Raw genomic sequence first — 24,428 nt, forward strand, 5'->3', positions numbered from 1 at the left:
AAAACAATGTAAAATGTTTGTGAAAAACGTGTGCAAAACGGAGCAGTGGCTGCGATGCTAGCTTTGCGGCTAGCTGCTAGCATTTTCAATGGAAATATACATCGAAACATCATGTTTCAGTAAAAACAAGACCCCACTGATCATCTACTCTCTGAGACGATTCCAGGGATGCCGGACTTGAGTTTCTAGCACCAGGGAAAGTGGACAAAAGTGCCCCAGATCAGCCTCTTAATTTACCCAGGGCCTAGTGCTTGGCTTTGGGCATGAAAATTCAGGAAACTCCCCTGAGTATTTTATTACATATCTCAACTTTGGAGAGGAGTTGGGGGACAAACGACACATCAAATCACATCTCCACATCAAGCCGAAGCTAATTATAATATTCTTGACTGCCTAGCCTGCGGGGAAATTGGTGTGCGTGACTTCGTGACGTCATTGGTAAGAGACGGATCCCGAACACATATGGTACCCCGAACACATATGGTACAGACAACGGCAGTGGCCGAATCCGCCTACTTTAAGCTTCTCAGCAAATCTACAGAATCCATGGCAGAATCCTATGGGTGATGTCACGCACACTACGTCCATTTATAAATACAGTCTATGATTGATACACCTCGTCTCGACTCCCTATGTTTATTTTACAACCCGGCTCTTGGGCTGCAACAAAAACATGGGAGTTGTTTTATCTAAATATTTATAGAAGATAATTTGTGTCATACTCACAATCATCATTATTAAAGTTTCAACAGCTAAATATATGCATGTACAGTCTTTATCGTTATGATTAAACATTTAAAAAACTTCCAACAGATTGATCCAGCAATATTCCAGCATATTCTGTCTGAAAGTCAAATCCCACCTTGATGCCCACTGCAGTCAGCATGTTGTTGTGTCCATGGGCAAGACACTTGTCTTAATGTCCACAGTATTGAGTGTATTTAAGACGCTTATAGTAAAAGCGTCGAACAAGTGACACATAATCTAATGTAAGGAAAATTGTTTAGCATTCCAAGTATATCATTTCAAGAAACTAAAGAAAAATGATGTACTTTTGTCTGAATACATTTTGTAAAGCACCATAAGTGAAGCCTTCAATATTTTCACTAATGTTGATATTGAGGGTTTTCCCAGCTCATTTTGTCCAAACAACCTTTGTGTATTTCACTTTAATTTGTATCACTCTATTTAATGGCTGTATGCTTTTTTTAATGTGAAGGGTATTTGAACTTTAATTCTGCACTTTAAATGACAGCAGTTCAAATACACACACAAGCAAACACACCTAGTACAAGAACCTTTGTCCCACCAACTACACACCATCTGTTGTGACTCGACAGATATGTTAGGTTTAGTTATGTTTTTATTCTAGTTTTGTGTTTGGATCTTGTCACTTCCTGTTTTTATTTTGAAAGTAATCTTTCCTCTCATTCCAGATCCCACATTTCCTGCCTTTGTGTGTTTCCCGCCCTTGAGATTGCTTGGCCCTGCCTTGATAGTTTTCACCTGTGCCCATCCCCCTCACCTATATATAGCCCTGGTGTTTCTTTGTTCCTTTGTCAGTTCGTTATGTTTCATGTCGTGAGAACCTGGGCCTTTTTTTACTCCTGATACCTACCTTGAGATTTAGACCTTTTGCCAAGTGAGTTTGTGTGTTGCTGTACAACTTAGCTTTGGCTATTTAACTGCTTTCTATTTTTTGAAAGTACGATTTAGTTTTTGTTATTAAAGAACATTCTATTTTTGGACAACTGTCTTCGAGTCCTGCTTTTGGGTCCTGCGTCCTGTGTCTCGGTTCATAACAGTACGAACTGACCAAAATATGGACCCAGCGGATTCAGAGACAGTGAAGATAGCTCTGCGAGCTCAAGGAACGAGACTACACCAGCATGAGGAGCAGCTGGGCGCCATCAACCTGCGGGTGAGGGACCTGACCGGCCGTCAGGAAAATGTTCAAGCCTCCGTCAATACTCAGGTGAATCACCTTGCCGAAAAGCTGCACCGTGTCCTCGCTCACCTGGAAGCTGGTTTATCCCCTCAGTCTCCTGCTGTTGCTTACACACCAACTGCTCCAGCTGACCATGTGCCACTCCATGCTCCACCGCCTCGTCTGGCATCTCCAGAGCGATTCTCCGGAGATTCCGGTGACTGTCGCCCTTTCATTGTTCATTGTGATCTCCATTATAAATATAACCCTGCTGCATTCCCCACTGATCACTCTAAAGTGGCCTTCATGGTGAGCCACTTAACGGGGAGAGCAGCGGCCTGGGCTACGTCCGAATGGGCGAGAGATTCACCTGCCTGTAATTCTCTGGATGTATTTACAGACCCTCTCACCAAGGTGTTTAATCACACGGCTCCTGGAAGAGAGGCAGCAAGGGCACTGATGCAGATTAAGCAGAGCCAGCGCAGAGTATCGGATTATGCCATTGAGTTCAGGACCCTTGCAGCAGATAGTGGCTGGAACTCTTCAGCACTGCTCAACGCCTTTTTGTCTGGTCTTTCGGATTCCATTAAAGACCAGTTAATACCTTTGGACCTCCCAGAAGATTTGGATTCTATCATTGCACTGGCAGTTCGAATAGACAATAGACTGGCCGAAAGACAAACAGAAAGGTTCAAGAATGTGGCACGTCTGCCTTGACACCAAAGGGACACACCAAGCCATTGTCCCGCCTGGAGACCTCCTGCCGATACTCCTGCCGATACTCCTCCTGAGAGAAGAGTGCTCCCTAGTGTCTCAGAGGAGCCCATGCAGTTGGGCCGGGCAAAGTTGACTCCGGAGGAACGTCTTCGGCGCATTCAGGAGGGCAGGTGTTTTTACTGTGGGGAGCAGGGGCACCTCCTGGCTTCTTGTACAGTAAAAGATCGGGCTCATCAGGGACGAGGAGGACTCTGGTGAGCTGACTGTCATCTGGATTCCCTCCTCGTACATTGACACAGGTACAAGTAAAAGTAGACGGACATGTTTTAACTCAGGGGGTTCTCATAGACTCTGGTACAGATGAAAGTTTAATGGATTGGGGGTTGGCCAAGAAGTGGAACTGTGTGGTAATTCCTTTGAAGCAACCGTTAAAGGCCTCTGCTCTGGATGGTCGGTTATTGTTTACCGTTACCCATTGTACTATGCCCATTGAAATAACTGTAAAGGCAACACATAATGAACACATGACTTCCCATTTATTTGTCTCTGCTCAGCATCCACTTATTCTTGGTTACCCATGGTTAGTCAAGCACAACCCACACATAGACTGGAGATCTGGGAGAGTTAAGGGATGGGGAGAGGACTGCAAACATTTTCAGTTTGAGAGACAATAAGACTGACAACACTCCCCATGCTAGAAGGATTGAGACCCAAGATGTTGTCCAGATTGCATGTACAGAAATGACTGAGGCTATCCAAGTACAGGAGCAAGATTTCCCTGACAAGTCCAAGGTGCCCAGTTGCTATTGGGACCTGAAGGAAGTTTTTAGTAAAGCCTGAGCCACTGCCCTGCCACCACATAGGCCTAATGACTGTGCTATAAACTTGGTACCTGGCTCCCCTATTCCCAAGGGTCGCCTCTACTCTCTTTCCGGACCTGAAAGGGAGGCCATGAACAATTATATTGAGACCTCCTTGCAGACCGGACTCATTCGCCCTTCTTCGTCACTGGCGGGAGCGGGCTTCTTTTTCGTCGACAAAAAGGATGGATCACTCCGGCCCTGTGTAGACTACAGCCCTCTGAACGCAATCACCATCAAAAACAGGTACCCTCTCCCACTCATCTCCTCCGCCTTTGAACTTTTGCAAGACGCCAACATTTTCACCAAACTGGATTTAAGGAATGCTGATCATTTGGTGAGAATCAGGGAGGGGGACGAATGGAAGACTGGATTTAACACACCAAGTGGACACTATGAGTACCTAGTGATGCCTTTTGGCTTGACAAACGCACCGGCAGTGTTTCCATTCCTGAATAAGTTTGTGTTTCTATATCTTGATGACATTTTGATTTTTTCTCCTGACAACATAACCCACCAGCAGCATGTCCTTCAAGTCCTCGACCGCCTGCTACAGAACCAACTTTAGGTCAAAGCAGAGAAGTGCAAGTTCCATGTCCAAACCACATCGTTCCTGGGTTTCATCATTGCCCCCGGTCAAATAAAGATGGACCCTGCCAAGGTCAGTGCCGTGGCCAAGTGGCCAGTTCCTGTTAACAGGAAAAAACTACAGCAGCTCCTGGGGTTTGCACATTTTTATAGACGTTTCATCAGGAATTTCAGTTCTATTGCTTCCCCGCTACATGTACTTACCTCTCCTCATGTCCCTTTTGAATGGAACTCCAAAGCTGCTAACGCTTTTCAAGGCCTAAAGGAGATGTTCACCTCTGCTCCTATCCTCACCATCCCAGATCCACTTCGACAGTTCGTGGTACAGGTGGATGCCTCTAACCTCGGTGTGGGGGCAGTTCTCTCTCAGCGGGCTGCAAAGGATAATAAGCTCCATCCCTTCGCTTATCTCTCCCGTAAGTTGTCCCCAGCGGAAAGGAACTACGACGTGGGCAATCGTGCACTACTGGCAGTGAAACAAGCCTTGGAGGAGTGGAGACATTGGCTAGAGGGGGCCGCTCAGCCGTTCCTGGTATGAACGGACCACAAAAACCTCAAATACATAAAAAAGGCTAAGAGACTGAATTCACGTCAGGCCAGATAGACGCTTTTTTTCAGTCGTTTTGATTTTACCTTGTCATTTAGACCTGGCTCCCAGAACACCAAGCCAGATGCCTTATCCCGTCTGTTTGACCCTGAGCCTGCTGCCAAGAAACCAGAACCCATCCTACCACTGAACCGTGTAGTAGGAGCGGTAACTTGGCAGATAGAAAAAGAGGTGCAGCAAGCAAATGTTGAGAGCCCAGCACCTAGTGAGTGTCCGCCTAATAGGCTGTTTGTTACAGTGCCCTTGCGCTCCAAGATCATTCACTGGGCTCACACGTCCTTGCTCACTTGTCACCCTGGGGTTAGAGCAGGGGTCTGCAACCTTTTTGACCAAAAGAGCCATTTTGCTCCTTTTGCCAAAAAAAAATGTGTCTGGAGCCGCAAAACATATATTTCATAGCTTGATAGCTAATAAAGTTGTATTTATTGTTATATCATACAAAACTACAGTTTATTTGCATTTGTTAGGCTATTTATTACGTTATATAAAACTGTTAACCTCTAATAAGAAACAAAGAACTCCTATAAGGCGAATAAAAAAATACTACTACTACTTTAAAATAAATTAAACACAGCACTTGGGGAGTCCTCTGCACATTTGAAGGAAACAAATATATAATTAAAATGGGCCCACTTTGAAATAAATAAAACATATAGCTGCACCCTAAAAAGAGTTAACGGTGGGGTAGGTAAGAATGGAGAAACCAGCTCGAGTGCGCTAGAATTTGAAAATACACAGGGCTCGACAGTAACGGTTGCCAGGTTGCAATTGGCAACCATTCAGAAAAAATGTCAACCACTTCTTGGGCTTTGGTTGCCTTCAGTGGCAACCAGTTTTTAACATAAAGAAATAAGGACAGCAAACAGCAAAATGTGCACCCCAAAATAGATAAATGTTAATTATTTGTTGTATTAAGAGTGATATTTAATTATTGTTGTGACCAGTCGGAACCTGATACTTAAGTTGCACGTGCATTGGTGTGATTACGGAGCCAGAAAGCAATGCACGTTTACTCGCGTGCGCGGTGCGCCGTGTGTTTGCTTTACAAAAAATGGCAAAGCAAATTAAATTTGACTGTGGGGTAAAAAGTTCGGCCAACCCGTCAACATCTCAAACGAATGTTAAAAGTGATTCAACTGATAAAGCTCAAGATGAACCCAAATGAAAAGCAAAGAGGAAATGTGTGTAAACTGTAAAGTCTTGGGAGGCGAAATATAATATATGTACATTCTGCTCCGTTGTGAATTCACTTCCGGTAAAAGTTCCTTCAAAATAAGAGTCCCGATCTTATTACTACCAAAATAAAAGTGCAAAACGAAACTTTAGCATAGGAAAATATTGGCATACAAATATAATCACTTCTATAAAAAGTTAACACATTTTAAATATAGTTAGACATATAGAAGGTAATTTACAGCATTAATAATTAATATCTAATTCTTAACTGTGAATGGTTTTCATTTATTTAACATTAGAAATGTATTAGCCAATGACAGAACCACAATCCAAGACTTCAATGCTGAAGGGCCAATGGATCTATGGTGGGGGTCAGCACAAAGATCAAGAAAACCCACATTTAAAAGGGAGACAACAGATGACCAAGAAACTAGTGACTTGCTCAATTCATTTGTGAGGGATCTGTGAAAAACAAGACAACAGCTGCACTACTGGTATTTTGTATACCAGCAATTGAGGGTGGACAAGTTTACTACCACTTAAGTTTCAAATAATTGTGTTAATTACTTATTGTAAAGCATTTGAACATTCTTTTGTGTCACATTTTCAGTATTAAGTTGATGTATAACTGTATAGTATCTTAATTATTTAAAATATAAGGTGACTAAAAATGGCAACCCTATTTTCAGATTTGGCAACCAAAAGCTGATGCCTGGTTGCCAGCCTGGCAACCACTTTTTCAAGTTAGCGTTGAGCCCTGATACACAACCGGAAAAAATCTGCCTATTCCTTCAGACTTCCTTACAGATCCCCTCCTCCAACACACACGAACGCGCAAATGACCAATGAGGGCACGAGATAAGTTTGTGCACAGATGGAAGGCTGACAGGCAGGTAGGCCTTCCAGTTATTTTTGCCGGGCCGGCTCAGATGATTGGTCGTGCTTTTTACAGCGCTACGGCTTCCAGAGATAAACATTTTTATGTATTTATTGTCAAAGCATTTAATATATTCATTGCTATCGGGACGTTAAGAGCATTCCATGGAATATAACAAAGTGTTTTCTGAAATAAATTACATACCCCATTGAATTATTACTGAAGATCGTCAGCTGTCTTCCTCTCCCGTGTTGTTCCTCGATACGTAAAGGCTGCAGCACCTTGACAACTTCTTTCTACATATCAAACATACCGGTAAACCAGCATCGTTTGCTGTGAAAGCATATAACTCTGTCCACGCAGAATTAAATCCAGTGTTCCTCCGGTACTTTTCTTTTTTTTGATTTATCCATAGTTTGCTCATCCAGCCGGGGGTCAGGTTATTCACCCGCAGGAAAAGGCGCTGGCGCGGGACCGTAGCAGGATGTGACGCATATTTTAGTTGACCTAATTAAAACGTTTTGCTTTTAATTTATGTGTCACAGTATCACCTCAAAATACAAGATACGAAGCATTTTCAACCATGCAACAACATTTAAATAGTCCTACAAATACTTTTATTTTCTTATTATTTTTGTCTAAGCTCAAGGGAGCCTGAGCAGAGGGCTTAAAGGGCCGCATGCGGCTCGAGGGCCACGGGTTGCCGACCCCTAGGTTAGAGAAACCATGTTCGCACTTCAGCAGCGTTTCCGGTGGCCGTCCATGGCTAAAGATGTTGGTGAATATGTGAATGCCTGTCCTGTTTGTGCTCGCAGCAAAACTTCTTCCAGGTCTCAGGCGGGGATGCTGCAGCCGTTGCCCATTCCTCAACGGCCCTGGTCTGACATATCCATGGACTTTGTTACTGGACTCCCGATGTCTCAAGGTAATACCACTGTGCCAACAGTGGTAGATCGTTTTTCTAAAATGACTTATTTTATTCCTTTGACCAAGCTACCCTCGGCCAAGGAAACGGCAGAAATTATGATGATCAATGTGTTCCGGATACATGGATTTCCCAGGGATATTGTGTCAGACCGGGGCCCACAGTTTGTTTCCAAGTTCTGGAAGGAGTTCTGCAGTCTCATTGGAGCCACCACTAGCCTCTCCTCTGGGTATCACCCCGAGTCCAACGGACAAACGGAGAGATTGAATCAAGTGTTGGAGACATGTCTGAGGTGCTTGGTGGCTCAGAATCCCTCATCGTGGAGCAAGAATCTAACCTGGGTGGAATACGCCCACAATTCTCTTCCTACCTCTGCCACAGGTCTGACTCCCTTCCAGTGCGTCTTTGGCTACCAACCACCCGTGTTTGCTGAGACTGAAAAGGAGGTCTGCACATGCCCTGGTCAGACGGTGCCACCGCATCTGGGCGGCTGCCTGTCGAACCCTTCTAAGGAGTTATTCGTCAATGGTGGTGTTGGCTGACCGACACCGCCGGCCAGCTCCAGTGTACCAGCCTGGGCAGAAGGTTTGGTTGTCCAGGAAAGATCCACCCCTCCATGTCGCTTCAAGAAAATTAGCTCCCAGGTTTGTTGGTCCTTTTCCAATAACGAAGATTGTGCCTGTCTGTGCGCCTGCGACTCCCCAGGTCCCTGCGTGTCCACCCTACATTCCACATTGGAAAGATCAAGCCTGTCAAAGAAAGCAGTTTGGTGCCCGCAACTAAACCTTTGCCACCCCCCAGAATTGTTGATGGTGGCCTTGTTTATACGGTCAAGAAACTGCTAGCAGTCCAGAGAAGGGGACGTGGCAGGCAGTTCCTCGTTGACTGGAAAGGCTATGGAGCCTAGGATGTGGATCAGGAGTTGATCAGGGATTTCTACAGGCAACATCCTAATCTGCCTGGGCTGTCAGGAGACGTCCCTAGAGGGGGGGGGGGGGTAATGTTGTGACTTGACAGATATGTTAGGTTTAGTTATGTTTTTACTCTAGTTTTGTGTTTGGATCTTGTCACTTCCTGTTTTTATTTTGAAAGTAATCTTTCCTCTCATTCCAGATCCCACATTTCCTGCCTTTGTGTGTTTCCCGCCCTTGAGATTGCTTGGCCCTGCCCTGATAGTTTTCACCTGTGCCCACCCCCCTCACCTATATATAGCCCTGTTGTTTCTTTGTCAGTTCGTTATGTTTAATGTCGTGAGAACCTGGGCCTTTTTTGACTCCTGATACCTACCTTGAGATTTAGACCTTTTGCCAAGTGAGTTTGTGTGTTGCTGTACAACTTAGCTTTGGCTATTTAACTGCTTTCTATTTTTTGAAAGTACGATTTAGTTTTTGTTATTAAAGAACATTCTATTTTTGGACAACTGTCTTCGAGTCCTGCTTTTGGGTCCTGCGTCCTGTGTCTCGGTTCATAACACCATCGTGCTCAATCTAAAGCACACTCATCTTTTATGGTGATCTGTAGAGAACTCTGCATATAAAGATTGCTCAAGTCAAACTATTTGCAGAAACACAAATATACTGTTGGCATACATTTACTTTTCTCCAAAACAAATTCATGCAAAACATAGTTACAGTTGTGTGACCAAAAAGGAGGCCTCTGTCAAATACAGTAAATGGAAAGGAACACTTTGAGGAAAAAATAAATGCAAAAAATATTTTTACAAAAAACAGGTGTGCTCAGGCTGCATTTTACCACCTCACTGGGCCTGACCACAGCCCCTCGTCCACCTGCAGAAGAAGCATCACCTATAGCCTGACACTCATACAGCTCCAACCGTTATGCTGCAAATAACTCTTCACCTGACTTCAGTTCACCCTCCCTCTCTCTCTCTCTCATCCTCCCTCTACCTCTTCCTATGCTGCTGTCCATATATTCATTGTTGTTGTAAACATTTCTTACATGAAGCCTTTTTCTAGTGCTTTCATCAATAAAGCAGTTTGGTGTTTATGGACATTGGCATGAGTATTTGTTAAATTGTGCAGAATTTTTAATGGCAGTGTTTTGAAAATGGCAAACAAGTGAATATGTCAGATTTCTGTGTCTTACTTAGAGAACCGTGTGAAGTGTTTTGCAAAAAGTGCCAAGTTGAGTGCAAATTGGGCGCAGAGCTGAAAATGTGTTTAGAGTTTTGGAGATTTGAGCTGAGGTTTTGCTCTTTCAGTGTGATTTTAAATAATTATGCTTTGAGATTTTAGTGTGTTAGCAACTGAAAAAAACGAATGCCTCACATGCACCCTGATCACCACTGATCAGATTCTGAGGAGAGAAAAAAACTGGCAGTTTACAAAAAGCATTTTGATTGGTCCAAACGAGGGCACGACAATTAGAGGTCACCAGGAGGTAACATACTGACTAATCAGCCAGCAGTGGATTTTATCAGGTTTCCTGTCATCTAAATGTATGAGTGTGTTGTTTGAAAAAAGGACCTACAACTGTAGAGCAATTCTGAGAAGTGAGGAGAAAACACACAACAGAGATGCACTAAACAGAGGCTCAAATCTGTTTTTAAAATAAGCTTGTGTGTGTTATTACATTGTATAAGCACTAATATAGTGACACTCTGAGGTGGTGGAGGTGTGATGGAGTGAAAAGAGGCAGAGTTAAGTTATCAGGGTTGTGTGTGTGTGTGTGTGTGTGTGTGTGTGTGTGTGTGTGTGTGTGTGTGTGTGTGTGTGTGTGTGTGTGTGTGTGTGTGTGTGTGTGTGTGTGTGTGTGTGTGTGTGTGTGTGTGTGTGTCTTTCTCTCCCAGATGGTGGATAAGAGGCCTTGCCTTTATTAGCCAGCTCTGGCCAGATAAAGAGCTGGTATTGATCCCAGGTTGAAAGAGCAGGTTCGTCAAACATGGCTGATTTACAGAGAACTGATAATGGCAGCGCCGGGCAACCGAGGAACCCCAGGGAAGAGAGAGAGGAGTAAATCAACTGTGTGTGTGTGTGTGTGTGTGTGTGTGTGTGTGTGTGTGTGTGTGTGTGTGTGTGTGTGTGTGTGTGTGTGTGTGTGTGTGTGTGTGTGTGTGTGTGTGTGTGTGTGTGTGTGTGTGTGTGTGTGTGTGTGAATAAAGAAACAAAGACGCCAAGTCAGTTTTCTATCGACAGAAAAAAACGTCATCACATGTGCTTGAGTTCTCTGATCTTTTTCTATCTAATACACACATAACCCGCTCCTCACCTCAAACATACACACACACCTATAGCTAATCTCTAATCTCGTCTCGATTAGCACCTGACAGAATTTCCATGGGTTTATCAAACCAAGCCAACCAACAGACGCTTATCACTTCCAGCCCCAACATTTCACAAGAGCAGGAATTTCTGAGATTAAAAAACACAGCTAGTGAAATCTTGAATAAGTCAAAAGAATATGAGTGAAAACTCTGCTATCACAGGGCAGAGGAGGAGGCTCGGGATAAGAGGTGCACGAGGGGGAAGGTTCACTGAAGCCAGGATTGAACCCAGAGAATCTTTTTTTTTCTAATTTGTTGAGACACATCAGAGATAAAAGAGTGATACATGTGGAAAGCTGCAACCTCATTATGGTTAACTGGCTCCTGACAGATAACAGGTAAACGTCAGTTGATGAAAGACATACTTCAAGTCTTGATGAGGAGATAGAACTTTTAATAACCACCAATAACTGCCAGTAAAATAGACATCTGGAATATTTCACAACAGGAGGAGCACCCCCTCAGTGCCTGGCTATCATTGCAGAGATTGTGATAGTACAGTCTATTATGAAAACACAGTGAACAATTGTTTTGATGATTATACTGTAGGTATGAGCATGCATTAGTTGTTTGGTCACAATGTTCCTTTTCCCACTGACTGTGTTGTTGATGGAAAGTGTTTCCAGTTCAGTGTGTGAAATATCCAGTGTAACATTTAGAAAGTGGCACAGGCATGTCCTGTTCCTCTGTCCCTCACCTTGGTTATACAGCGCTGGGTATGGGGGGGGGCTGGAGCTGTCCCCCTCTGCTGAGTCGTCTGGGTCCGAGGCTCCGCCCTCCTCTCCTGATAGGCTGAGGTGGTCCGCTGTGTTTTCCTCCTCGCCACTGAGGTCCCCGAGGGAACCTGTGAAAGGAAGATGAGGGGAAATGAGATGTTAGAAGAAATACTATAAATATTGCCATGAATATATCAATATGTGATGGATGCTTAAAATACATATTGTAAGCAGTTGTATTAGAAATATGTATCACAAATAATCAGAGTAGCAAAGTAGATAAGAGCTGCATTAGAATTTACAATGAATGATATCAGGTGGTCTCAACCCAAAATGACACAAAGACAGAAAACAGTTTCTATGTGTGGAGCAGAAGGATTTCAGTCTGAGCAGCCTGGTGCAGAGAGGTGGAACACAAAAGATTGTTAAACAAGCTGCTTGTGATTGTTTGCACTGTTGAAGGGAGGAAAAACATACTAAACACACTGATCCATTTTTTAACTAGACTCAATTTAAAACACAGTATAAAGAATTGGACAAGCTGAACGCTCTAATCCAGAAGATTAATAGCAAGAAGCCAAGGGGGACCTGAAAGCCAAATTACAGTATACCTCAAATTGTAGCTAAAACAGTGATTAGTGCAGGGCTGATCTGTATCAATTACAGTTTCATAATCCCTACTGACCATAGTAATTATACACTACTTTTGATATATTTTAGCCTGTTTGAAGATTACATTAAAAAAAAAAACGAGTCAGTTAATATGGATTTAATTTGACTTTTTATAAATTGCTTCATTAATAATACTCCTTATATAAGATGAATGGACCAGGCTGCATGAATGGTGCCTTAGCAGCTCCAACCCCTGAGATATATGGTGCCTTATTGGATCCACATATTGACTGTTATTCTGGATCTAAAGATGTGTTGTAGTTATTAGTCTTTCAATAAAAAGGGCATTCCTATTATGTTCATTTGGATCGGATGACATGCTTCATCCTCCGCTCCCGAGAGGACACCGTGATAGAATTCTTCATTCAGGGTAACCATTTCTTTAAGAGGATTAGGAAGTGCTCGAGTGAAGCAGAAATGGTTAATCACTGCCGAGGGACACAACAACTCTCATGCACAGTGATGGAAGGTGTGCACATGCTTTTGAATGACTATATCAGAGGGAAATTGAAACAAAGAGAAATCCAGGATTTTTTTTTAAATAATTTCCCGCCTCTTTGCTTAAATTCAGACAGGATGTAAATTAATTTCCATTAGGTTGTGCTGAACTAACACAGGGATTGTTTCGGAGCTAAAGCCGTGACTGGGGGCGTATATATTTACAATACTGGGACAAAAGGAGTCTATAATCTATACAAAGCACACAACAATACCCATGAATAAAGAAGCTTGTAGAGAAAGGGAGAGGCAATTTTTCTAATTCTGTTAATTTCACTTCCAAAGCAATTAAAAGCAGGCAGAGATAATGCTGGGAAACAATCGCCGACTGACAAAGTGTTTCTGTCTTTGTAAATGAAACATCTTTAGGCTAATTTCAACTTCCACGCCTGCATGGTTCACTCTAATTTCAGATAAAATTAACACAGCTAGATTTGGACCTTCAAAAAAAGTAGAGGAGAAAGAAAAAAAGATCGATCCTGTACACAATATTTTTAGAATTAGGCCTATGTCGCACAAGCTTTGCTAGATCTAATTTTCAGTATCTATAAGGACATTTTCATACAATTAATTTTCCTTTAATCACAATTGTACAAAGGGGCTTCTCTGTCCAATTATATTTCCTGTTTAAAATGTAAGTTTGAATTATGATTTCTTTCCTCATTACGTCTGTGGTTTAATGAATCAATCGCTGCATCACCGCTTTCAGACATGAAATGGTGCAGAAAAGTTTCAGCTGCCCTTTCTGCCTCTTTTATCCAAGGAGAAATATCCTCCCTTCCTGTCTCGGAGAGCTGGCAGGGAGGATAGCGGTGCCGGGGTGATAAGTGCGGAACATTCTACTTCATTTGCCAGTTTAAAAGTTAAAGCCTTAATAATTGTTACAGCCTGATATTCACAGGAACATTGGACTGAGCTCATTGAAGAGATGGAGAAGTCATAAAGAGACACGTGTATCACTGCGGAGAGACATCGTTCAGCTGGGACAGCTCCCAACTGAGGATCCTGTCAAAGAAAAAAGCCTCAAGCTGACATTGACTCATATTTCCAAAAATGAAATAAAACTTCAGAAATGGAGAAAGATGAAATGCTGTAAATACTTCACATCAGAACAGTGTGGACCTAGAGACACTGTGTTTATCTGGACTGCTTGAGATGATCCATACATTTCTAGAACACATTTCTCCTTGTTAGAAGTATACCAGTGAGTGAGGTTCACGGAAGAGCTTAGAGCAGTGGTTCTCAAACTTTTTCTGTCAGGCCCCCCCTTTGGTGAAAACAATAAGTCGGGCCCCCCTAACAAAAAATAGTCAGGCTCAGTGGCGGCGCTAGATATTTATTTTAGGATGCTGTGGGGTAGCTTGACGTTTCATAGAGGGTGCTCAAACATTTAGGGTTTCCCATTATTGTACCGGTCGCTACGGTTGAATTTTCTACTGCAACACTCCCCACGCAAATACACAGTGTGACAGTTACAATGAAGGCTCGAGGCATATAGGTGTAAGCAGGGGTAAAGTGCTATTTTTATAGGTGGTGTGTGGACCTCACTTAGGGGGGTCCGGGGGAAAGCTCCCCCGGGAAGATCAACTCCTGAACAACAACAAAAAGCTGGCGTTTTATCCAGTTTGTACACAACGATGGAGAAACTTAACAAGCAGCAGTGGTCCACTGAAGAGACCAGCTACCTACTGGGAATCTGGTCTTCCGAAGAGGTACAAAGGAAGCTGGAGCACAATCGGCCATTGTTGTTGTCGTCGGTGTCAGCTGTGAGGGGTTTCCGCGAGGTTTGGCTTTATGAAGCAGGCACCGAACGGTTACGTCATGACGCAAACGATGACGCAATGACGCAGCACCAGTCGGACTCTGGGCAGTGTGAAAAGAGCCGGAGCTAAACCGAAGAACCGGTTCTGAACCTGAAAAGCTCTAGCACGGAGCTTGAACCGGAGTTGCGTTGGTGTGAATGAGGTAAATGAGATACAGTTGCAAGAAAAAGTATGTGAACCCTTTCAAATACCTGGATTTCTCCATAAATTGGTCATAAAATGTGTTCTGATCTTCATCTAAGTCACAACAATAGACAAACACATTCTGCTTAAGCTAAAACAACACAAACAATTATATGTTTTTATGTTTTTAATGAACACACCATGTAAACATTCACAGTGCAGGGTAGGGGTTTCACCAACTAATCGACTAGTCGACTAGTCGACTACCTTTACCACTAGTCGGCGCTGTAGGCCCTAGTCAACTAGTCGTGAAAAAAATGGAGGTAAACGAGGTGCTCCAAAACACGTCCGACATGGCAGAACTTCAACGAAGATGTAACCAACTCCACAGTGAAGTGTCAGTTGTGTACAGCTGTACTGAAGTACAATACAAATGCATCTGCTATGCGCAACCATCTGAAGATGAAACACCCGCTGCCGACAGCTAGCACTAGCAGTAATGCTAGCACCAGTGAGCAACGGACCGGCGTCAGCACTGAACAGAGGCAAACGAACAGCAAGAAAACACGGGTCAACAGTGATGCGGATGATGAGCTACGGGATTACTGCCAGCGGACACCGCATATCCCCACAATGGATAATCCACTGGAGTGGTGGGCAGAAAACGTGCACCGCTTCCCCCGCTTTCGAGGAGCTACCTGGCTATTCCAGCCACAAGCACCCCGAGTGAGAGGGTTTTTGCCCTGGCAGGCAACACTGTCACCCGAAAGCGGTCAAGCCTCCTTCCCTCACATGTCGATGCGTTGGTGTTCAAACCAAACCAAAAATCTGGAAAGGTGGACGTTATCGTGGAGGACAGCGAAGTTTTGCGCACTGGATTTACGTGGCATTTATGTAAACAAGAGTTTTTTGCTGTCGATTTTGGTGAGTCCAGTTACTGTTTGTTATTTACTCAGCCATGTAACACAAATTCAAATGCAGTATTTAATGTTAGTGTATGAGTTCCAATGTAAAATACAGTTGTACACCTCTCTTTGTGTGTCTTTATTATGACGTAACGACTAGTCGACTGCTATTTAGAAAAACGTGTCGACTAGTAAATATTGGTAGTTGTGAAACCCCTAGTGCAGGGTGGAAAAAGTATGTGAACCCTTGGATTTAATAACTGGTTGACCCTCCTTTGGCAGCAATAACCTCAACCAAACGTTTCCTATAGTTGCATATCAGACCTGCACAACGGTCAGGAGGAATTTTGGACCATTCCTCTTTACAAAACTATTTCAGTTCAGCAATATTCTTGCAATGTCTGGTGTGAATCGCTCTCTTGAGGTCATGCCACAGCATCTCAATTGGGTGGAGGTCAGGACTCTGACTGGGCCACTCCAGAAGGCGTATTTTCTTCTGTTGAAGCCATTCTGTTGTTGATTTACTTCTGTGCTTTGGGTCGTTGTCCTGTTGCATCACCCATCTTCTGTTGAGCTTCAATTGGTGGACTGATGGCCTTAAGTTCTCCAGCAAAATGTCTTGATAAACTTGAGGATTCATTTTTCCGTCGATGATGGCAATCTGTCCAGGCCCTGAGGCAGCAAAGCAGCCCCAAACCATGATGCTCCCTCCACCATACTTCACAGTTGGGATGAGGTTTTGATGTTGGTGTGCTGTGCCTTTTTTTCTCCACACATAGCGTTGTGTGTTCCTTCCAAACAACTCAACTTTGGTTTCATCTGTCCACAGAATATTTTGCCAGTAGTGCTGTGGAACATCCAGGTGCTCTTTTGCAAACTTCAAACATGCAGCAATGTTTTTTCTGGACAGCAGTGGCTTCCTCCATTTTATGACCAACTTATGCAGAAATCCAGGTAATTCCAAAGGGTTCACATACTTTTTCTTGCAACTGTATATGTCTGACAGGATAGGACTCTCTTCCACGTTGTTGTGGGAAAAACGCTTTATATCCGTTAGCGTAGCTTGCTAGCACCAGAAGCTAACAACTTCGATCTCCGGTACCGGTGCGCTCTCTCTCTCGCTCGTGCACGCACACAAAATGGCTCTTCACACACACACACACACACACACACACACACACACACACACACACACACACACACACACACACACACACACACACACACACACACACACACACACACACACACACACACACACACACACACACACACACACACACACACACACACACACACACACACACACACACACACACACACACTAGGGGTTTCACCAACTAATCGACTAGTCGACTACCTCTACCACTAGTCGGCGCTGTAGGCCCTAGTCATCTAGTCGTGAACAAAATGGAGGCAAACGTGGGAGATGATGATGCCGACATTGGCGCTGAGGTGCTGCAAAATGCTCCAGCAAAACACGTCCGACTTTCAGGGGTCCTTATCTTATGCGTAAATGCGCCGCACCTATGCACTCTACAGTTTCAGTTTTAGCTCCGGCACTAAAAGTTCACGAGCGTGCTCCACTAGCACCCCCTCTTTGAACAGCTGTTTGGACCTCATTTCGAAAGCAACAAGAAAACACGGGTCAACAATGGCGCGGATGAGCTACGGGATTACTGCCAGCAGACACCCCATATCCTCACAATGGATAACCCTCTGAAGTGGTGGGCACAAAACACGAACCGCTTCTCCCGTTTAGCCAAGCTTTCCAGGAGCTACCTGGCTAGCCACCAGCAGAAGTGAACGGATGTTTTCCCTGGCACGCAACACTGTCATCCGACAGCGGTTAAGCCCCCTTCCCTCACATGTTGATGCGTTGGTCTTCCTTAACGCAAAACAAAAAACCTGGAAGGGTGGACATCGTTATCGAGGAGGACAGTGACAGCGATTAAAGTGTTGCGCAATGCGCACAGGATTTACGTAGCATTTATGTTCTTAACAGAGTTTTTGCAGTAGATTTGGTGAGTCCAGTTACTGTTTTTTATTTAATCAGCCATTTAACCCATGTAACCGAAATTAAAATCCTGCTTTGTTACAGTGTTTAATGTAACTGTATGCATTGCAATACAAAATACAGTTTTACACCTCTCTTTGTGTGTCTTTATTATGACGTAACAACTAGTCGACTTGTCGACTACTATTTTTAAAAACTTGTCGACTAGTAAATATTGGTAGTTGTGAAACCACACACACACACACACACACACACACACACACACACACACACACACACACACACACACACACACACACACACACACACACACACACACACACACACACACACACACACACACACACACACACACACACACACACACACACACACACACACACACACACACACACACACACACACACACACACACACACACACACACACACACACACACACACACACACACACACACACACACACACACACGTAGTCTTTGTTATAAATGGGTGTGTGTGAGTTTAGAGAGTGTGTTAGGTTGAACCGGCAAGTGATATCTGTACCTGTGATCTTCAAAGAAAATAAGAGTTATTCAAGCCTAATAACTAGAAGCCTGTTTCCGACTCCATCTGTGAACATTACAGTATGTTGGACACGAGCCCATATGCAGGTGCTATCTTCCTTGATCTCAGGAAGGCTTTTGACACTGTTGACCACCAAGTGCTCCTTACAAAGCTGACTCATTTCAATTTTTCAGCAGATTCAATACATTGGGTTAAATCTTACTTATCGAACAGAAAACAGTGTGTTTTGGTCAACGGAGCCAAATCCCCCTACCTTGTCAACCCTGTTGGGGTTCCACAAGGTTCCATTCTTGGACCAATACTGTTTTCACTGTACATTAATGACTTGCCTAATGTATGTCCTGAGTTGAATGTGCAAATGTATGCTGATGATGCGGTCATCTTTGTACAGGGGAAAAACACTGAAATTATCTCATCCTGTCTCTCAAATGCTTTGGACAAAGTTCAACACTGGCTGAACAACATTTGTTTACAGTTAAATGCAAAAAAAATAGTATGCATGATGTTCAGTAAACGACCAGTCAAAATCGTAGGATCCAACGTGTTTTTAAACGGAGCAGAAATAGAACTAGTCCCCCAGTTCAAGTATCTTGGAGTCATAATGGACTCAAACTTGACTTTTAAGAAACATATTAAGAAAGAAAGTATCCAATACCATTAAATTCAACTTGCAGCATTTTAAACAACTGAATTCAAACAAATTACAAACTATAAACAAATTAGACCTTTCTTAACTGTCAATGCTGCAAAGTCAGTCAATGCTGCAAAGTCATACCTCCACTGTATGATTTTATCCCACATTGAATACTGTTTGACAAACTGGTCGTTTGATTGTGCCACAAACCTGAAACCCATAGAACAGCTGTTCAAGAGAGCTATCCAGGTGTTTGACAGAAAGCCACATTCATACCACCACTACCATCCTTGATAAACACAATTTCTTGAGTTTTGACCATTTTAAGTCTTTTAAAAGTATGTTTCTTTTTTATAAATGTTTACATGGACTGCCCCCCGTCCCTTAGGGGAATTCATCCACAGAAACGACACAGGACGCTGCAATAGGTCAGAAACCAGAGGAGACTGTGAGGTCCACCGTAGAAGGACCACTTTTGGACAAAATGTCCTCTCCATTAAAGGCAGATCTTTGTGGAATAGCCTCCCAACTGAGATACGGGGTTGTCCCACTCTCAATAGTTTTAAAGGTCAACTAAAAGAATGGTTGAGAAGCAAACAGACATGCAATCACCACTAAATGCACTTTAACACAGGGGTATCTCCTCTTGCACTTTATGTAGCTCTTTTATCTTCTCTTGCATCTTATATGTCGTTGCTGCTATATTGTACTGCTTGTGGTAAATACTTGTGTATGCTGCTCTTGCTCTTTTGCACACTTTTTGTATATCACGTATTTGTTGTTGCTGTGTTTACAAATGTCATGTTCTTATATGTTGTATGTGAGGGACTACGGATTGAAATTAGCTCAAAGCTCAAATCCGGCATATTTACACTTGAAGCATTATTTGTCCAAAGTATTCATTAATGTGCACTGTCCCTGTTCCAATAAACGATTAAATGAAATGAAAATGAAATCATGAACGTAGGGGAAGTAGGTGAGTCAAGGGAATGCAGTTTGAAAAGGATTAGTCTTGAAATCAATCGTAAAAGGAGAGGAGAGAGGAGAGGGGGAGAGGGGAGGACAGAGGAGAGGACAGAGGAGAGGAAAGAGGAGGACAGAGGAAAGGAGAGGAGGAGAGGAGGACAGAGGAGGGAAGAGGAGAGAGGAGATGGGGACAGAGGAGAGGAGGGAGGAGAGGAGGGAGGAGAGGGGGAGAAAGGAGGACAGAGGAGAGAGGAGAGGAGGACAGAGGAGAGGAGGGAGGAGGAGGAGAAAGGAGGACAGAGGAGATGAGGAGATTTGGACAGAGGAGAGAAGGACAGAGGAGAGCAGGGAGGACGGAGGAGAGGAGGATAGAGGAGAGGAGGACAGAGGAGAGAAGAGAGGAGAGAAGGACAGAGGAGAGGAGATGAGAACAGAGGAGAGGAGGACAGAGGAGGAGAGGACAGAGGAGGAGAGGAGGACAGAGGAGAGGAGGGAGGAGGGAGGACAGAGGAGAGGAGGAGTTAGGAGAGGAGGGAGGAGAGAGGAGATGAGGACAGAGGAGAGGAGAGAGGAGAGGAGGGAGGAGATGAGGACAGAGGAGATATAAGAGGGGAGAGAGGAGAGGTGGACAGAGGAGAGAGGAGAGGAGAGGAGGAGAGGGGAAAGAGGAGAGGAGGGAGAACAGAGGAGAGAGGACAGAGGAGAGGAGGACAGAGGAGAGGTGGGAGGAGAGAGGAGAGGAGAGGAGGAGAGGGGAAAGAGGAGAGGAGGAGAGAGGACAGAGGAGAGAGGACGAAAGAGGAGGACAGAGGAGGACAGAGGAGAAAGGACAGAGGAGAGGAGGAGAGAGGACAGAGGACAGAGGACGACAGAGGATAGAGGAGGACAGAGGACAGAGGAGAGAGGGGAGAGAGGAGAGAGGAGGAGAGAGGAGGACAGAGGAGAGGAGGACAGAGGAGAGGTGGGAGGAGAGATGAGAGGGGAAAGAGGAGAGGAGGACAGAGGACAGAGGACAGAGGAGGGGGGATAGGAGGAGAGAGGACAGAGGAGGGAGGACAGAGGACAGAGGAGAGGGGAGAGGAGGAGAGAGGACAGAAGACAGAGGAGGAGAGAGGACAGAGGAGGGAGGAGAGAGGAAAGAGGAAAGGGGAGAGGAGGACAGAGGACAGAGGATAGGAGGACAGAGGACAGAGGAGAGGGGAGAGGATAGGACAGAGGACAGAGGAGAAAGGAGAGGAGGACAGAGGACAGAGGAGAGGGGAGAGGAGGAGAGAGGACAGAGGAGAGAGGAGAGAGGACAGAGGAGAGAGGACGACAGAGGAGAGAGGACGACAGAGGAGAGAGGACAGAGGAGAGAGGATGACAGAGGAGAGAGGAGGAGAGAGGAGAGAGGACAGAGGAGAGAGGAGGAGAGAGGAGAGAGGAGGACAGAGGAAAGAGTAGAGGCAGAACAAAGTGCTTCACTAAGCGTGCGTCCACATCAAACCTGCAGCTCTGATGAAACACAGAGACACCTCACATCAAACCTGCTGCTGCTCAACACGCCTGATTAAACGCACCACTCTCAGGATGATAATCCAACGCACCAAAAGCACATCAGAGCGGAGAGAGAGAGAGAGAGAGAGAGAGAGAGAGAGAGAGAGAGAGAGAGAGAGAGAGAGAGAACACCGCACCACCGACCATGTATATACCCTTCACACTTTAGTTAACAAACATGTACACCAAACAAAACATGGTAAGATATTCACTTGTTTCATTGATTTCAAAAAAGCTTTCGACTCTATTTGGCACGAAGGGCTCTATTATAGACTTCTACATTGTGGTATAGGGGGTAAAATGTACGATCTGGTTAAATCAATGTATTTAGGGAATAAGTCTGCTGTTAAAATTGGAGACAAACAAACTGAATTCTTCACCCAGAGAAGAGGTGTTCGTCAGGGTTGCAATTTAAGTCCCACTTTATTTCATATATATATAAATGAACTTGCTGTTCAGTTGGATCACTGTGCTGCTCCTGGCCTCTCCCTCCTAGAGAGAGAGGTGAAGTGTCTGCTTTATGCTGATGACCTTGTTCTGCTGTCTCCTACTGAACAAGGACTACAACAACAGCTGGACATAGTAGACCAGTACTGTAAGAACTGGGCCCTGGCAGTCAATATGAAGAAAACTAATGTCATGGTTTTCCAAAAACGCCCCAGATGTCAGGAGAACAAATACCAGTTTACCATAAATAATCATATCATCTAACATAGTATGAGTTACACCTACCTCGGTTTAACCATAACAGCATCAGGAAGTTTCAACATGGCAGTGAATGCACTCAAAGAAAAAGCCAGAAGAGCTCTAAATGCAATTAAGAGAACATTTTATAATGTCCAAATTCCAATTAAAATCTGGCTCAAAATCTTTGATAGTGTGATCCAGCCCATTGCGCTGTACGGTAGTGAAGTATGGGGTCCACTCAGTCACCAGAGCTATACCCGCTGGGACAAACATCCAACAGAGTCTTTACATGCAGAATTCTGCAGATACATTTTAAATGTGTTCAGAGAAAAACACCAACAAATGCATGTAGAGCAGAATTAGGCAGATACCCACTGATCATTAACACTCAAAAGAGAGCACTGACATTCTTTAACCACCTTAGGTCCAGCCCCCGAGACACCCTCCACTCCAAAGCCCTCCAAAGCCAAGAGCTAACCCCAGAGAAGAGTCCACTATGTCAGCTGGTGCTGAGGCTAGCTGCCCCCTCTCAGAGCCACTCTGACCAGTCTCTCAACAACACTACTCTCCAAACACCAATCACAGTCAAACGCATTATAACACAATGTAAATACAACTATTTACAACATTGGGAAGAAGAAACTAAAAGCCAAAGTAGATTAGAATGTTACCTGGCTCTAAACAGAGAGTATGAGCTGGCAGAGTATCTCTCTACTGTCAGAGATAGAAAGCAGAGACAGATCCTAACCAAGTACAGGCTCAGTGACCACAAACTGGCAATCGAAACAGGAAGACTCAAAAGATCCTGGCAACCAAAAGAGAACAGAATATGTGGTCACTGTACGACAGGTGAGACTGAGACAGAGATGCACTTCCTCCTGAAGTGCCAAACATTTAACCAAGTAAGGAGCATTTACTGGAACAAGTTGAACTCTGTAATCCCAGGTTTCAAGGAGGTTGATGACCTCTCAAGACTGAGAGTACTCCTAGGAGAAGGAGACAAGGCACACCTTGCTGCCCAATATGTATACACATGCCACAACCTGAGGGACAGTGAATGAGACTCACGCACACGCACGCACGCACGCACACACACACACACACACACACACACACACACACACACACACACACACACACACACACACACACACACACACACACACACACACACACACACACACACACACACACACACACACACACACACACACACACACACACACACACACACACACACACACACACACACACACACACACACACACACACACACACACACACACACACACACACACACACACACACACACACACACACACACACACACACACACACACACACACACACACACACACACACACACACACACACACACACACACACACGTGTTGAAATGTAATTGTATCACTGTATATATATATCATCAATAATATGTAAACATTTGAAATGTATGTTAATGTTGTTAATTATTTTGTATTGTGATGCTTTGGCAACATTGTTTAATTTAACTTTCATGCCAATAAAGCCCCTTTGAATTTGAATTTGAGAGAGAGAGAGAGAGAGAGAGAGAGAGAGAGAGAGAGAGAGAGAGAGAGAGAGAGAGAGAGAGAGAGAGAGAGAGACATACATTGGGGCAAAAAAGTCTTTAGTCAGCAACCAATTGTGCAAGTTTTCCCACTTAAAAAGATGAGAGGCCTGTCATTTTCATCCATACCTCAACTATGAGAGACAAAATGAGAAAAAAAAATCCAGAAAATCACATTGTCTGATTTTTAAAGAGTTTATTTGCAAATTATGGTGGAAAATAAGTATTTGGTCAATAACAAAAGTTAATCTCAATACTTTGTTATATACCCTTTGTTGGCAATGACAGAGGTCAAGCGTTTTCTGTAAGTCTTCACAAGGTTTTCACACACTGTTGCTGGTATTTTGGCCTATTTCTCCATGCAGATCTCCTCTAGAGCAGTGATGTTTTGGGGCTGTCGCTGGGCAACATGGACTTTCAACTCCCTCCAAAGATTTTCTATGGGGTTAAGATCTGGAGACTGGCTAGGCCACTCCAGAACCTTGAAATGCTTCTTACGAAGCCACTCCTTTGTTGCCCGGGCGGTGTGTTTGGGATCATTGTCATGCTGAAAGACCCAGCCACGTTTCATCTTCAATGCCCTTGCTGATGGAAGGAGGTTGTCACTCAAAATCTCACGATACATGGCCCCATTTATTCTTTCCTTTACACGGATCAGTCGTCCTGGTCCCTTTGCAGAAAAACAGCCCCAAAGCATGATGTTTCCACCCCCATGTTTCACAGTAGGTATGGTGTTC

General features: G+C 44.1%; 1 protein-coding gene across 1 annotated transcript in view; it reads right to left on the reverse strand.

Annotated features, from left to right (window-relative positions):
• The window catches only part of LOC307027155 (uncharacterized protein), a 53,750-nt gene that overhangs the window by 19,951 nt on the left and 9,371 nt on the right, over positions 1–24,428 (reverse strand). The window contains exon 2 of the mRNA XM_079695348.1: positions 11,658–11,804. Coding sequence (XP_079551474.1) covers positions 11,658–11,804 — 147 coding nt within the window. The remainder of the gene's footprint in view (positions 1–11,657; positions 11,805–24,428) is intronic.

This window comes from Notothenia rossii, assembly GCF_949606895.1.
Source record: "Notothenia rossii genome assembly, contig: scaffold_119, whole genome shotgun sequence".
NCBI classification, from domain to species: domain Eukaryota; kingdom Metazoa; phylum Chordata; class Actinopteri; order Perciformes; family Nototheniidae; genus Notothenia; species Notothenia rossii.